The sequence below is a fragment of the Choloepus didactylus genome, chromosome 8, assembly GCF_015220235.1.
Source record: "Choloepus didactylus isolate mChoDid1 chromosome 8, mChoDid1.pri, whole genome shotgun sequence".
Classification (NCBI taxonomy): Eukaryota; Metazoa; Chordata; class Mammalia; order Pilosa; family Megalonychidae; genus Choloepus; species Choloepus didactylus.
Window position 1 is genome coordinate 67,774,856 of NC_051314.1, and position 17,386 is coordinate 67,792,241.

Consider the following 17,386-nt stretch of genomic DNA (forward strand, 5'->3'; position numbering starts at 1 on the left):
GACTCAAGTTCTACAACTGTGCTGATGGAATACGTGAAAAAAGTCCCAAAAGCTCTCTCTGGAAGCTCCAATTTAAACTTAATTGCAAAGCTTACATGCAAATGTACACCACAGTTAGAAAGTAGGTAAAGTCCTTCATTAAGCTACAAAGTCACTAGGAAGAATTACCTTTCTAGTTCATCAAATTTCAGAAAGGCCAGAGTTTAGGAAAAAATCCAAAGAAATTATGTGGAAGTCTCACTAGATTCATACCAAATTATCACAAAAAATCAAGAGAGGTAGAGGAAAAAACATACTGAGACAACCTTCCATAGCCAAATTTTAAGAATCTCCCAGCAGGTGGTCTCATATAACTAACGGGGTGTAGCACAAGCAGCACCTGAAGCCCCACAGTGCTTGGGAGGTTAAAGGGAGCCTTTTCAAGTGTCTACAGGTAAATATGGAACCTTCCACCAAGCAGAATGTCATATCCTACAGAAGCTGAAATTTCTGAAATCTCATATACACTGAATTCTGTGCCATTCATAGAGGAAGGGACCTGGCAGGTATAAAACAAGACAAAGCAAAAATCTACCCAACCATGAGTTAACCATATGTGCTTGATTTCACTGACTCTTCGTTATTTTTAAGTCCAACAGAGTTTCATATTTGGTGGATTCTGGAGCAGCTGATAAAGCCAAAAGGCTCAGAAGACAGGCTTATTTTGTTTGGTCACTGATTCGCAGGACATGCAAATCCTGTAGCTGGAGCCAAAGCTGGATAATTGTTACTGCATGAATGGGGAGGTGCAGGGTAATTACTGGTTGGAGCTAATGGAGGGACATCTTTTGAATCTTCTACCTAAGGCTTGAAAACTGCCTCTCCCAAAGATTCTCGAGTGTGAGGTAAATGTGAAGATACTAAACTTGTGAGAGGGACTTCAGATTAAAATGAACTTCCTAAGTGCTTATCAGAATAATTTCCATGGCAGAGGTGGGTTATCAGGTAGTCTGGTGTGCCGATGGTTCTAGCTCTACTCTGCACACAAGACCACTCAACATGTGAACTGTATGACTTATTCTGCACCTCCCATACAACTTCCTGATAATTTGGCTTCCTATGTAGATTGCCCTCAGTGAAAGGATGTACTGGTCAGACTGATGTGACTTTCTAGCCTATTTGGCAATTGCAGTTCTCATTATTAATATATCTGTATTCCTTTCTTTTATAAAACCCCTTTTTGTTTGGAAGTGCCTTACATTAATTATAATTTTGAAACAATAGGTAAAATAATTGATAGTGCAGAGAAACTATGTATGAAAAAAAACTCCCTAAGCTGCATATTACTATGTGGAGCTAGTAGTCATCTTCGTCACTGAAGTAGTGGGGAAGGAAAAAAAAAAAAAAAAAACACTTAATTTTTTTTCTCTTGTAAAGTTTAGAAAAGTCAGTAACTGCAATTTTCAGGTTAGTTCACCCAAGAAATAACAGGGGCTTGCTTATGAATAAATTGCCCAGCAGTTACATTATAGAACCTTGAAAACCAACTTGCCAATTACTACAACAGATACACCAGTGTTCCAAATGCCTCTTACCTCAAAGAGAACTCAACTTCAAATGTGCAGTCTTGCTATGCCAATTAGAGTAATTTCTGGCTCTTGCACAAACTTTCCCCAACCCAAATCAGAACCTGCTTCCCAAAAGACTTTTCTTTCTCAGTAGTAGCTTCAAAATCCTTCCATGAATGGGAGGAAAAAAAGAAGAAAGAAAAAGAGAAACTGCAATGTGCAATGTGGTTGTAGGAATTAAAAGTTAAAATATGGAAGTGAACCAGAAAGAGGTAGAGAGACAACATCCTAAGAGTATTTAATATAGTTACAACTTTTATAGGACGTAAGGAAAACGAGAGGCAGGAAGTAACTAATCATATGTTTTACTTGCTAACTGAAAAATATACACATAATATTGCTTGTTAATTTAATTATCAAGTCAAAAGTCCTGTCAGATTTATTTCTAGAAACTTAAAGTGCTTTGGTTCACATAAACCAAGACCCAATAGCCTTAGACCCTTATTACTGAGCATGCTTACTAAAGAGCTTTGCAATTCCATTGGGAAATCCTTAGATATATCAGAACAAATCTGGTTTCATGAGAACCTCAACCATTTCTTGGTGCTATGTTTTGTCAAGCCAAAACTATCTTCCATGTATATTAACAAAATATGCTAATTCTTGCAACATTTAGGTGGTTGTTTCTTGTCAAAGAAAAATGAAAATGAGATACAATATGAGTTAACAAAGTATTTTCCCACCTTGTAGTCATATATTCAGCTCTATGACCTGCAGAAACAAAATTAAAATAATTGGATTGAATCAGTGGAATGCATTTGGTAATCTTATGTATCATCTGTTCCTTATTTTCAGATGCTAAGTTTATAATAACTTTTACATTTTATGGTAGAAAGCATGAGGTTAGCATATAAAGACAGAAAAACAATTCAAAGTAAATATCTCATAAAATCTATGCATAAAATTTAACACATTGTATAATATATTGTTTCTCATAGCAATTTGAGGTAGGGAGTTGGTTTTGGTTTTGTTTTTTTTAAAGCAAGAAATAGCTGTTCAAGCTCAACTGTTAGGTCAAAGACAAAATACAAATAAAATATATCCAAGATTCTAATGTTAGTTATTCCCTCTGTTTTGATTAATACTTGGTGGGTAGGAGAGGAGTAGGGGGTCAAACAGGGTTGGGAGTACTTGATTTCTCTTAGATTAAGTTGGTGTTCTTTCTGTAATATGAAATCAGGGGGACTGGGAGAGAGAAGTTTCCTTCTATAAGCTGATATTAAAGTACTGGGACATTAAAATATGCCACATTTCACCAAATTGTAAGCTAAAAGCTTTTCCCAGAGTTCTCTGTCATTTAAAACATGAGGCCCTTCTAATATACTTGGGCTTCTTGACATGTTTTAAATAACAGGCTTTTATTTTTGTAGTACTCCTACAATCTGAGCTAATTTCAAATTTAAATACCTCTCTGGTTGCTGCCTGCTCTTTCTTACATTTCAGGTGGAGCAGTGGGAAGGGGTGTGGGAGAGTTGAAACATTCAACCGGTTTGTTTGACTGCAAAACAATAATATGGTTCCGGAATACCTTGGGAATATAGCTGGTGGAGGTGGGGTGGGGAGGAGAAGGGGTGTCACGTTACAAACCAAACAGGGGAGCCCAGCCTGTCATATATATAGTGATTCAGATGTGTAGGGTAAGGCCAATATAACAATTGTTGAAGAAGCTGGTGAATGAACATTCCTAGGCTACAACAGAACCTTTTACTATATTATCTTCTATTGAATATAGAAGCATTTGATTAGTATCTATTTACTAAACAGGAAGCAACGGTCAATTTCTGAACCAACCTTTCTCATCAGAGATCCAGGTCACTTCAGTGTTGGTATAATCTGTTCTTGGCCATGACTTGGAGTGGGGGTGGGGAAAAGACCCAAATTTCCCCCTCTATTCAGTTCGACCTATCTTCTAACTACAAATTCCTTCCTTCTGTTGACCTTCTGCCTCTTTGGGGAAGAAAGAAGGGAAGGTAGACACAGAATTCCCAGATAATTTATGGCTATTCAGAAGTGGGAGAGAATATCTAAAGCTAACAGAAAGGGGAGAGGGCAGACGGTGGAGCTAAGTATGGCATGTGGTGCCTTGTGGGATATCCTAATGGAAACTTTCAATAGGGAGTTGGCTATACAGGATTAAAGCACAGAAGAGAAGACAGAGCTGGAGATAAAGATTTGGGATGCCATGGGAATTAGCTGAAATCACCCAGGGTGAGTCAGTAAAATTAGCAAAGGGTCAAGGGCAAAGAAACTATCCGGACTGTGCTGTATTTTATTGTATCACGGTGTATACTTTATTATAATATAAAAGTATGGCAAAATATGTATTACTAACAAAAATAAAAACAACAATGTCTAACATTTATTAGATACTGTTCTAAGTACTTTCTATAAGTTAACTCAATTTTCACAACAACCTTATGAGATAGGTTCTATTATTATCCTAATTTTACAGAAGAGGAAACTGAGCATCCTGAAGTTAAGTGACTTGCCCAAGGTCACACTGCCTGTACATGGTGGGTCTGGCCCTATGGTCCAGTTTGTTTTAATTTCAGACCTGAGCTCCCAGGTACTATCCTATACTACCCTTTAAGAATGTAAGTCTTTTTTCTTTCTGGAAGATACTTTGAAAGATCCTAGAAGGTAGGGATCACAGCTTATATTTCTATCTATTCATATGACTAATACCAAATACAATTACTGAAGAGGATTTTTAGTAAATATCTTTAAATACCTGAATTGAAAAAGAAAGATTATAGTAATGACTTTCAAATGATTTAAACTACTGCTAATGATAATTCCTGAGAAATGAAATGCTTTATAACTTCTAAATTTTGCTATTTTGTTCAAATATCCCATCCAAATATTCTCTAGACTTAGGAAAAGATCATATACCAAATGGCTTAAAATTATTTTGCTCCATCCATTCATCCATCTGGTTAGTAGCATGAGATAAAAAATTTAAAACCCATAAAAGATACATTTTGAATAATGAACCAAGAACAGCTTTGCAAGAAACATCATTCATAGCATAACCACACCACCACATCCATCATTTTTTCAGCTAATAGTTCTGAGTGTGTCTCAACTGATGAATGAGGTTTTATTTTTTAATCAGTGTCATTGTTCATAGATCAATAACACATAGACTTAGAAGAATCTGCTTCCCTGAGAAATGTGAAAGCTTCCAGTGGTCTGAGGATTAGATTTCAATCACTTCGTTTGGAAAGCTATTTAATTATTAAAAACAACAGACAACTCTTTTGTCCCCACCTCTACATGCAAGCAACTTGGGGGAAAAAAATTGATCCAGGATTAACTCGCTCTTGGTACAAACACCTACTTCAGGCTGCTCTTATAATTTCGCTTAAGAATTATTAAGTGGATTATTTTTCATAGCTAAAGATATTTTATCTCCATATATTAAAAGGAAAAAAACAAAATGTGGTTTGTTGGCAATTTGAGATAAAAAGCATGATAAATATTTAAAATGTGCACAGCTCAAACTGGACAGAGACACCCTGGATTTCTTGCCCTGATGAATGTATGATGAGGACTCCTGGTGTCACTTTCCAGCCCCTTTTCTTCCTTAAGAATGCCATCTACTGCAGTGTTTTTCTAAAAAAACATAATTATTCACAATCAGCTTCCTTTTGAAAGTATATTTTTACTCCTACAGACAGACAATGGATTGTGTAAGCATACCCTATTTAATTCCTTTGTCAGAACCTTACGCCAATGTCTAGAAACAATATAACATGGAACTAAGCTTCCAGCGTCAGATTTTCTGTGTTTAGCAAAATTGCACTGATATTTACACCCCCATAACTTCAGATGTTGCCACAAAGAAGCCAATGTGAAATTAAGGCTCATTACTGAAACAGAAAAAGAAAAAAATTCAGTGTCTCATTTTTTCCCCTCATTTTTATATATGTATATATCTGATTTACAGTGCCCAATTTAACTTCCCCAATTTAAAAACAAATGACATCACAAAAGTATATAATGGTGTTACTGTAAAAATGAGGGAGACGATGGTGATAATTTTGGTCTTCGATCATCGTGTATTTCTTTCCTCTTCAATAATTACTTTTATATAAAGGTTTGGAATTCTGAATTTGGATGGTGCCACTTTAAGAGACCAATCTAGTCCCTTTGCAATGTTGTAAATCAAAGGACTCACTGGGCTGCTGGTAGCCTGCCAAAAAGCAAACAGCAAGACAGGCCAAACACATGTCTGTAGTTACAGTTTCAGCTGTGTAAAATCAACTGCTAAGTCCTGGGTTAGGCTCTATTTGTTTTACTATGAAGGAAGTTTTTGTAGCAGCGAGTCTAGTATAATCCAGAGGTGTGACTGCTATATAAAGTCAGGACTATCCCCCAAAGCCCCATTTAGTCCTCTACTATTAACCTTATCTAGCCAAACCCAGACTGGGACCCCTTCTTAAGCGTTCGCCATTGGATTATCTCACCTTGGGACAAGCATGGTGTAAACCTATTAACATGAAGAGGGCTTGCATGGAAAGCCAGCAGGCTCACAATGGTCTAGGTAAAAGGTGGGGCCAGTGAGCTATGCTCAGTTTTTCTCTGGGCAAAGCTGTCAGTGTTAAACCTTGGCAGTGGCCAGCAATTAGTGTACTGGCAACCTTACATGTAGGGCTAGGCTGGAGTGCAGAGTAGGGTGCAACAAACGGGCAGAGGCAAGCATGTCTGCTGCCCACTGGATGAGAACCGTCTAGTTTCTTAATACACTGAAACCAGTGAAAGCTTTGTAGACCTGGACACAACTTGCGTCACTGAGACACCACGACCCATTGAAAGAATTCCCAGATAAAGGAATACTGGCTTAGTGTTGAGAAGGTACAACATAACTTGACACAATTCAACAGTTAAAGACGGAATCTGGTGTGTGGATTCAGCAACTTGGCTAAAATACAGTCCTATCCAATAATGAATGTAAAATAATCTTAATAGTTGGGGCTTTCTCTTTGGGAGACATAAGAAATCTATGCTGAGTGAGAACAATAAACGTTTTGAGACTGTGACATAAAGTGTATTAACACATGTCTGCATGTGGTGCCAAGAGTGAATTTGCCCACTATTTAATTCTTTCAAATTTATGATTTCTAAAGTGGTGTCCAGTCCTTGTGCCCAGAAGCCTTCATCTACACTTAGGATACTTTATGCCTTTGGGCTGGCAACTGACTTTAGGGGCATCATTGAAATAAGAGACATTTGTGAAAAATGAAAAAATAAAAGACTTTATATGACACTATGATGGCGGAAAAAACAGAACATGCTTGCTGAAGTAAGAAAACTATTCAAAGATGAAAGGGATTTTTTTTTCCCTTGAAGTTCAAACCTTCAGAAGAGTTGAAGAATAGAACTGGGAGCACGCATATACCCTACACGCTTTTATCTCCCAAATGCCAACATTTTGTCACATTGGCCAACCCCCTACATTTCTCTCTTTTTTCTTAATCATTTGAAGGTAAGTTGCAGACACTGTGACACTTCAGCAAGCATTTGTTAAGAATAATGATGCTCTCCTTCTTAACCATTATACCATGAACATTCATTCAATATTATCATTTAATATACAGTCTACATTTAAATTTCTCCAATGGTCCTCATGATCTCTTTTATAGATTTTGCTTTCTGATCTAGAATCTAATGAAGATTCAGGTATTACATTTAGTTGTTATGTTTTGTTGTTTTTTTAAAGATACTTTTTAGTAGGTTAAATGTCACTTTTTTTCCCCCTAGGTGAAAACAGCTTTTATCTTAGAGTCTGGCATCCTAATTGTGTAATACATAGAATCTTAGGTCATGATGACCTTTCTCCATGTGGTCATTCCCTGAAGACAATGAGTCCTTTGGCGGAAACCAGGAGAGAAGGTGATGGAAACACTATTTTCAGTAAGGGAGGGCACAGAATGGTAGGTGACAAGAGTTTGGGTCTTAAGAGCAGCAATATTTTTTTGGCCTGAGTTACACAATTCAGTCCCCTCATGTCCCACTCACATCTATATTCCCTTTCACAACTTGTAACTCCCATCAGGATCTAGTGTGAAAATAAAGATAAGTTTCAGAGTATGAGGTACTTAAGACAGGGAACTTGCTTGTCTTTATTTTTTTCCTTTTAAATTTCATGAAGATAAAAAGAGAAACAGTAACATTTACACAGTCACCTTAGCCTATAATCCTTTTTTTCCCTCTGTTTCTTCATCTGTAAAAATGGGGAAACTAATAGTGCTCAATTAAATATATAGCTTAGAACACTGCCCGGCACACACAAAGCCTTATATAAGTGTTGGCTATGGTAGTTGTTTTTGTTATTATTATTAGATATAGCAAATCTACTTAGATTATTTGCCAACTAAACCAATGCCTACTGAAAGAAAAAAAAAAAAATTGCCCCAACTGGCTTAACTGGTTTCTAGAGTCCCAAAAGGCAATAGATGGGATGACAAATACCCGGCCCATTAAACAAACGGGTGGGGGTACAGTGTGGAGAAATCCTAGAAGGGAAGGAAGAACTGACTGGAGAGAGCAGATGGGAGCAGACGTGGCTCCTTCAGAACTTTTTCCCACGGGCAGCACTGTGCTCTGAAGCTTCCTCCCCAGGAGCTCTGCGTTGGCTTCTCAGCCCTCCCTGGATTTCACTATTATTCCTCAAGATTAGTGCCAAGCTTAAAAAGAAAATAGTTCCGGGGGAACTTGATTATTACAGATACAGATAAAACCAAATCTAAGTATACAGTGCTCTTTGCTTCTTAAAGCACAAACACACAATTTATACTCTTAATATCTGTATATATATAAGACATATATAATACGTATGGCATATATATGACAGAATATATAACCCAGGTCATCTTTCTGTCTATTCCAAATAACTGACCTTCTCCAAGGGTCCTCTGTAGCACGTCATGTTTGGCTTGAAGTTTTGTGATGAGATTACTGCCTTCTAAGTATTCTCTCAGTTTCTGCAAAAGGAAAGATAAATTTTAAATTATTTTTAAATTATTCGATGTCAAGGAACCTCCAATTGGATACCCCAAATTCAGCCACTTTTATCTTCTCTATCTTAGAATCTTGCTTTTCAAAGCGTGGTCTGCAGACCAGTAGCATCAGCATCCCTTGGAAGCCTATTAGCGATGCTGACTCTCAGGCCTCTCCCTCTCCAGATCTATTGCAATCAGAACCTGCACTTTAACAAGCCTGAAAGCACTGTTTTGTTTTTTTTTTTTTTTTTTTTTAGAGCAATCCTTTCCAAACTTGTCTGCATATCACAATTAGCTGAGGAATATTTTTAAAAGTATTAATTCCTAAACCCTATCCCAGACCTACTGATTCAGGAACTCTGAAGGTAGACAGAGTCCATATTTTAATAAAGAATCCCAGGTGATTCTGATGCAACTATAGAAACAGCCTGTGGGAACACTAGATCTGGGTTGTCAAGAGTGGTTTGGGTAGTGACAGGCGCACCATGAAGTAGAACTGTTCGGTTTCCTGCTGGTTCGCTCTTCTCTTGGCGATGCTGGGCTTACTCAGGTAGGTTTCAGAGACAGTAGACTTCACGGACTCTGTGGAGCGACTGTGCTGGAAGCATTCAGAAACATCATAGTCCTCAATGGTGACCATATCTTGAATTGTCTGCAATGTGGCTTCAGATGTCTTCTTAACCTGGGAAGAGAAGTAGATTTCTCATGTTAACACATTATTTAATGAATCCCACAAACAGAAGAAGACAGCTCATTCTGTCAGGCAGAGCCAGGACATAGGCCCTGCTCGCAAGGAGTTCACAGTGTACTAGGGGAGACAGACAGATGGACAATACCCCCATTGCCAACTATAAGGTGGGTGTGTAGTGGTATCTCATTGTGGGTCTAATTTTCAGTTTTACTGCTGCTAATGAGATTCAGCACATTTTCATGTGTTTATGGCAATTTGGATCCCCTCTTTTGGAAACAATTTGTTCAAATTTCCTGCCCATTTTTCTATTGGGCTATAAGTCTTTTTCTTACTGACTTGTAGATAAAGATGTGAGCCTTTTGTTAGCTATGAGTTGCAAAAAAGATATGTGTTGCAAATATCTTTTCTGACACTGTACTGTGGCTTTTCACTCTTTTAGTAGTGACTAGATGTGCAGAAGTTCCTAACTTTAATATAAGTCCATTTATCAAAACCTTCCCTTACGATTAGTGCTTTTAGTATTCTATTTAAGAAATAGTTTCCTATCTCAAGGCCATGAAGATATTTTTCTATGTTACCTTTTAGGAGCTTTCCTTAACAAAGTCTAATTTTAATTGATAGCTTTATTCTTCTCCCAGGCAATGTAAGGAAGTAAGAAAAACTTAACTCTTATTTACCCCTCCTGATTTATGCTATTTTTGTAATTATGTACATGATATAGATATAGCTCAGGTAAGGTTTTTTTTCAGCCTGTATCTTTTCAAATATTGCCTCTATTTTCCTTTCTATCACTGTGTCCTCTGTATCTGTTACCCTCTCTTCTATACTTTCTAATTTTTGGTCTTTCTATGTGGCATTTTGATTAGTTTCTTTGGATCTGTCTTCAACTTTGATAATTCCCTCCTCAACTGTGTCTAATATGAGGTTAAAACCATCCAATGAATTCTTAATTTTGGTTATTGTATTTGTCAGTTCTGGAGTTTCTATGTGGTTCATGTTCAGATTTGTTATTTCATTGTTTACAGTTTATAGTTTCTTATGAAATCTAACCTGGGTTTATTTTCCTTGAACACAATAATTAGCTGTTTAACAGTTTGCTTCTGATAATCCCAATATCTGGAGTTTCTGTGGCTGGGTCTCTATTATCTGTTATTTCTTCTGGATGACATTTATGGTTTCTTGACTCTTCATGTGCCAAATGAAACAATAGTAATCAGTGCTAATTTCAGATGCTTAAAGAGCTCACATGATGGAACTAATAAAAATAAAGGCAAAGAAATTTCACAGACTGAGTCATTATGTTGGGGGGGTATGCACAATGCAAAGGATGAGTATTGTTAAAAAAAACTTTAAAGGTAATTTTAAAAAGCAAATGCTGTAAGTAGTTACTTTAAGGAGATCATGATTCATCTGTAGGAAGTTAGACAAATGGGTTCCTTTGGCTTGGGATAAAATTCCAATGAATGCATCATGTACAAGTTTTGAAAGTATTACATCCTAATCAATTTAAAAAGATGCAAAGATGGTGGACTCTGGAAAAAGTGTGCTTACTGGCTCAAAATGCAGTCTAGTAATGACAGGCATGATATCAAAGACATGCAGAAAGTTTCTCTAGAATTGTGAGACTAAAAAAAACAATATTTCAAACTAAAACATTATTTTGTGTATTATTTTAAATATTTATGTAATTAAATACACATAATTAAAGATGAATGAAATTATTAATAACTAAATATTTAAGGTAGATATTTTATTATTTCAACTATAGTTCCATAAGTTTTTACATTCCTGTTAGAAAAATGAATACTTTTCATTTATGTCTATGTATAGTAATTAAAATACAATTAAGCAAATGCTATTATTTCTTTATTCTATTAAACTATAGATAGTCACAAATTTATAAAATTTGTAAAGAAACAAAATAAAAAACACAGGTGAAAGGGTATATTTCACTGCTTGAGAAGGTCTGGGAAGGCACTATTGAGAAGGTGAAGTTTGAAGCGGGTGTTCACTGGGAAAAAGCAGTCCAGGCAGAGAAAACAGCAGAAGGTAGAGACTATGGCTTCTCTGGGCTACAACAAGTAGTTTTATATGGGAATTGGGAAGGTATGGCATGTAGTAGAGACAGTCTGCTAATAAAGGCCTTTATATACCATGCTTAATTTAGATTTAATCAGTAAAGGGCCATTGATTCCTATAAGAAAAGGAATGACAGCTCAGCTTTGCATTTTTTTTTTCAGGGTATATATATATATATTTTTTTAAATTCAGTTTTATTGAAATATATTCACATACTATACAATCATCCATGTTATACAATCAACTGTTCACAGTACGATCATATAGTTATGCGTTCATCATCACAATCTATTTCTGAACATTTTCCTTGCATCAGAAAGAATCAGAATAAGAAAAAAAAAACAAAAATAAAAAAAGAACACCCAAACCATCCCCCCCATCCCACCCTATTTGTCATTTAGTTTTTATCCACATTTTTCTACTCATCCATCCATACATTAGATAAAGGGAGTGTGATCCACAAGGTTTTCACAATCACACTGTCACCCCTTGTAATCTACATTATTATATAATCATCTTCAGGAGTCCAGACTGCTGGGTTGGAGTTTGGTAGTTTCTGGTATTTACTTCTAGCTATTCCAATACATTAAAACCTAAGAGGTGTTATCTATATAGTGTGTAAGAATTTCCAACAGAGTGACCTCTTGAATCCATTTGAAATCTCTCAGCCACTGAAACTATTTTGTCTCATTGTGCATCCCCCTTTTTGTAAAGAAGATATTCTCAATCCCACGATGCTGGGTCCAGATTCATCCCCGGGAGTTACATCCTGCGTTGCCAGGGAGATTTACATCCCAGGAAGTCGGGTCCCATGTGGGGGGGGGTGGTGGCAGTGAGTTCACCTGCCAAAGTGGCTTAGTTAGAGAGAGAGAGGGCCACATTTGAGCAACAAAGAGGTACTCAGGGGGAGACTCTTAGGCACAATTATATGCAAGTTCAGCCTCTCCTTTGCAGTAACGAGCTTCATAAGGGTAAGTCCCATGATCGAGGGCTCAGCACATCAAACCGCCAGTCCCAATGTTTGTGACATCAGTTTTGCATTTTTAAAAGATCCCAAAGCTTATGAACAAAAATGAGAGCTTGATCTAAGGAAGTGACAGTGGGAATGGAAATGATGGAACACATCCGAAAAACATTTAAGTAATACAAGTGGTGGGATTGACTTTTTCCAGAAATGGCTTGAATGAAATAAATACTGGAAGGAACTACCTAAGAAATGGCATAACTTCAAAAGATGAAGTACATAATGTTTTTAAGATACTGGTGGGAGTAAAATATAAGAAGAAAATAATGGAAGGCATGCTTTGATATGGTCCTAATTAAAACACAAGTGACAATTATAAAATAAAAAGTCTCCTAAATAAAAAATAAAATAAAACAAACAAGATCTTGAACCAAAATTTAAAAATCTGCATTTGAAGTTTGTCTTAAGATAATCTGTAAACATGTTGGAATTTAGCAATTAAAGTACGTTCACTTAGTTTATGAGACAGATGGTTGCATAAGTGTTTCACCAGACCCATGTTCATGTTCCCAGGATAATAGCAGCAGAAGCATTATCAAATGCACACATATAGAATATACACTACAGATAAAAATTGACAACACTGTTTTCCTTCTTTTCTCAACTGTCTTCTCAGGAGCAATGAAGTCACGGTTAAACTTGGAATTGTCAGGATGAACAAAAGATATGACAGAATCCACCAGACACCATGCCTGGGACTGCATATTATCTCATGGGATGCTCTCAACACAGAATAACATCAGATTCTGACACACACAAGTCATCTTAACCAACCTTGGGGGGCAGGGGAGATGATGAGTGGGGAGAAAAGGTGAGGTCATAATGAAGCAAATATGAAACAGCTAATGTGAGGCTTGTAATGATGCCCCATCAGCAGCAGGAAAATGTGCAGTTGGGTTGGTAGATGGAAAGGCCAAAGACTTGCCAAGGAATTCATGAAAAACCTGCTGAAGATGCCCTTCATTGGAGGAACTGCCCAGGCGGCCTGAGCTCTGAGCTGTGGATCAAGAGAATGTTGGGGGAAAAGGCAGTGTCCATGGTCTTTTGTAGGCTGGCTTTTTGGCCTTTCTCTCCTAGGGCAATATGATAAGTTGTTTTGATGGTCTCGTTTTCCAAACACTCGAGGCTCTCTTATGGCACTATGCCTTTCACCCTTGCATCTGGTGCAGGCCTATTCATCCTTTAAGACATCACTTCAGCTGTAAACGTGACCTCTACTCTTCACTGCCCTCCTCAATTAACTTCTCCTTCTTGCCACAACTGACTTTTGTAAGTATTTCAACTACAGCATACAATTCTGATGTACTAAAAATAAGCAGAAAGAGTCTACACACACAGACTGGATTAATGCCACATTTCATCAGCCAAGGGTAGAGAAATCTACTGCAGTGCAGGGCCACAGAGGACAGGAGCAGAGGCAGAACACCTTGCCCCATGGCCTTCCCTAGTACTTGCTGCCCCAGGGGGTACAGATGGCCCTTGTCTATGTCGAGTAAAAAATGTTGCCAGATTCAGAAAAATTTATGCTGCCTGCCCCACAAACTTTGGGAGGTCATATCACCATTCCAGAGTAATTCACAACAGTAATCTATCTACATGTATTAGATGGAACGTTTACAAATGCTGTGCTCTCCTGATTTTTGAAGAAAATTCATTCTCAGCAAGGATACATTTTAATGCAAGGAGGAAAACAGTGTAATTGTTTCTGAACAAAATTTCTGCCTCTAATAGTGTTTCAGAAAGCGTGTTTCCCTGCAGTCTTGCCCTGACCCTGATTTGATAACCCATCTGGTGGGTCTGATACTGAATTTGGTCTGAGGAGCAGGATGCCAAATCCATTTCTCATAAGCACCTACCATTCTGTTTAGGTATCAATATTGTCCATCTATACCAAGAGAAACTTGAGATCAAGGACAGTTTATTAATCTCTTACGTCCCGTGACTAGCAACAGAGCCTATCACACACTAGATGATCAGAAAAAGTTAACTAAATGAAAGGTGGAAGTTGAAGTCATCCTCCTTTAAGTCCGTGGACGCCAAGGAAATACTCAGCACATATTAACCTCATGAGTCATCCCAAACACTGCCATTTTCTTTGGGGTGTCCCATTCCATGACTCATTTTTAGGCTTTTTCTAGAAAGTCTCCTCACTCCCTTTGATATTCTCCTTGATCAAGGCCCTCCCTTGAGTGAGATAAAGCTTATTTGAAACAGAAAAAAAAAAAAAAAACGAAAACGAAAACAAAAAACTCCTTCAAAAAATATGTGTTTGCACTGAGATAGTTGATCTTACTTTCAATTTTGGCCAAGATAATAATATCATACTCTTCTTTCTTAAGCAACAGATGACAGTTATTTTTTACTTAGGCTTTTACTGTTAGCTCGTCAGTAGAAGGTCACTGGCAAGTAAGACTTAAATAAGTAAAAATCGAAGTTAAAGGTCACAGAGAAGATCTCAGTAGCAATTATAATTAAGGTTATCAAGCTCTACATCTTATATCAAGTCTTAAAAGAATACCAGAATTGCTCATGAGGATTTGACCACTGATTTACATGACCCAGGATTCTGCAGCAATTATGGCACTATGGGAAGTTTTGGGGGGGGAAAGGTGATTTTCTACTCTAGTTAGGGGGTATAACTAAGATATTTCTTACTTTCCTCAATTGCCCATGCCACGAAAATTATTTCAAAATTGCCTCAAACCTTGTCTGTTATTGTTGAGAATATCATGTATAAGGAATAGATATTTTTGGTACTGTATGCTAAATACTCCTTAGTAAGCTGTTGGTGAAAGATTTTAAATGGTAGTAGGAAAATTTATATGTGGCTAACTGTTAAACATTGTTGTAAATTAATTGAGGAATTATAGGTTTATCTCTTTTTGACTCCCCTCAGGGGAGTGAATCTACTATAATCTAAGACACTAGTTATTTTATGTGTGAGAAGGTTTTACTCACAGCACAGAAGTGACATGCTTATGAAAACTCTTTTCTAAGCCAGATATTGGGACAGTGTCTGAAAATGGGGCAAACTGCACATAAAACAAAGACATGTCCTAAAAATGTGAAAGGTATAGTTGCTCTACCTATGTAATTCATTTTCCTTTTTCTTCAATTGCATGTGAAGTGTGGAAAGAGGAACTCTTAACAAAGGAGAACTGCAATCTATGGGGAATTATTCCAGATGCTAGCCTTGAAAGAAAGTAACAGGAATGACTGTTTAGCGGAAATCCCTATGGCAAAGTTCAAAGGCAAACTTTGAGAAAGGGGACAAAACTGTAATATTAAGTTGGAAATAGTTTGGAAAACATTTATAATAAGAAAGATACGCATGATTATTTAGATTTAGCTTACTTTTAAAGTTTTTCCTTTAAATGTAATGTTTATTAATGTTTACCTTCAAAGTTTTAACAAAAAGTTATAATTTTAAGTAATAAAAGGAAAACAAAAAATTGGCAATAAAGCTGTGTAGGCAGCAGGCTCTATTCTAATTCTATGTGCCAGGACACAGTGGACACTAATAAATATTTGTTGAGTGGCTGACTGGAAGTTGGCATCATAAGATTGAGGTACCACTGACACAAGTTTGCAGCATAATGAAACTGAAAACTCATTTTAAAAGGTTTAACAGATAAACTTAAAATTGTGAAGTGACAATTAATGTCACAATCCTTTATGAATCTCCATCAAACACAAATCTAACCAAACCCTTCTCAAAGCTCTGCTGTCAGTTTTTACTATTTACAGGTAAGACAGCGACCATTTCACAAATGTTTCCTGCTGTCTTCTCTTTGTTTTAAGGCAGGAACTGCAAACTCAAACACCTTCAAGGGCCAGTAAGCAATGAAGATGAGTGAAGTGGGAAGCATGGCAAATACAAGACATGCTCTGCATCTAAGGGGGTGGAGTCCATCCCTCAGCTCCAGCCAGTTATCTCTATGCAGAAACGCAGGTCCAGGGTGGCCAGATATAATTTTTTAAAAGGTGAAAACCCATATTTTTATACAAAACTTCCAATTTTTAAATGACTGTAACTGATTTTTAAAAATTAAGCACTCTGCAGTAAACAAAACTAGTCCATGGGCTAGATATGGTTTGTGGGCTGCCAGCACGGGAATTCCCTCCTAAGGAGATGGTTTCAAGTGGTACCCACTATTTACAGTTTGCTAAGATTTGACGAAAAGCTTCATATTCTACTAACTTGCAATGTCCATACTTTTAAAAACCTGGAGGAAATTCAGTCTCACAGTTTTTTCACTGTCATAATAGTTTTTAGTTAATAGAACATTTTTCATTATATTTTAGGCTTTTTGAGGGTGTATATTTGTGCAGAGGCAGAAATTATTCATGAGTTTCTTGACTTACATATTTGGGTTTGAGACCAATATGTCAGTTTTCTCTCCTTGCTCCTATGGGTAGAAGATCAGGGGCAAGTTCCTTATTTACGGTACGGAAAAGTGCTACACAAGGACTCTGGATAAGCCATGCTGTTGTCAATTGCAGATTTTATTTTTCACATTATATATATTACTGATTATGGTCTATCTCTTACACTAGACAGAACCTAACTGTGACTTCTTCATATCTGTATTCCCCACACCTAACACAATTTCTGAAATGTACTAGGTGCTCAACAAAGAATTACCATACTGACATGAACTGAACCACAGGGTAAAAAGTCCTTAACTTGGCTTTCAAGGCTCTCGTAATATGGTTTCAAGCTTCACCTTTGGCTCCTCTCTGAGGAGAACCAGAGTGATGGCCAAACTGTTCCATTCTCCCCGGGCATCTTGAACTACATTGAAACATATATTCCCCTCTTTCTACCTGTGAAAATCTACTGATTCTCAAAAATCCAATTTAAATCTCACTTTCTCTGGGAATTCTATTCCACAACAGAGTTTTGCTCCATATCCAACAAATCCTAAACCATTAGTCATGCTCACAAGAAACATCAGGACAATTCAATTCATTTGCTTCT

At 37.0% G+C, this 17,386-nt stretch overlaps 1 protein-coding gene across 6 annotated transcripts in view; it reads right to left on the bottom strand.

Moving 5' to 3' along the window:
- SRGAP1 (SLIT-ROBO Rho GTPase activating protein 1) overlaps nt 1-17,386 on the bottom strand; it is a 313,329-nt gene that overhangs the window by 50,023 nt on the left and 245,920 nt on the right. For all 6 annotated transcript variants that reach the window (XR_005218600.1, XM_037848384.1, XM_037848383.1 and 3 more), the window contains 3 exons: nt 9,096-9,293; nt 8,509-8,593; nt 2,291-2,318 (listed from right to left, as the gene is read on the bottom strand). Coding sequence is in view for 5 of the 6 variants with exons in the window: in XM_037848384.1 (XP_037704312.1) it covers nt 2,291-2,318; nt 8,509-8,593; nt 9,096-9,293 (311 nt within the window). In the remaining variant the exon portion in view is untranslated. The remainder of the gene's footprint in view (nt 1-2,290; nt 2,319-8,508; nt 8,594-9,095; nt 9,294-17,386) is intronic.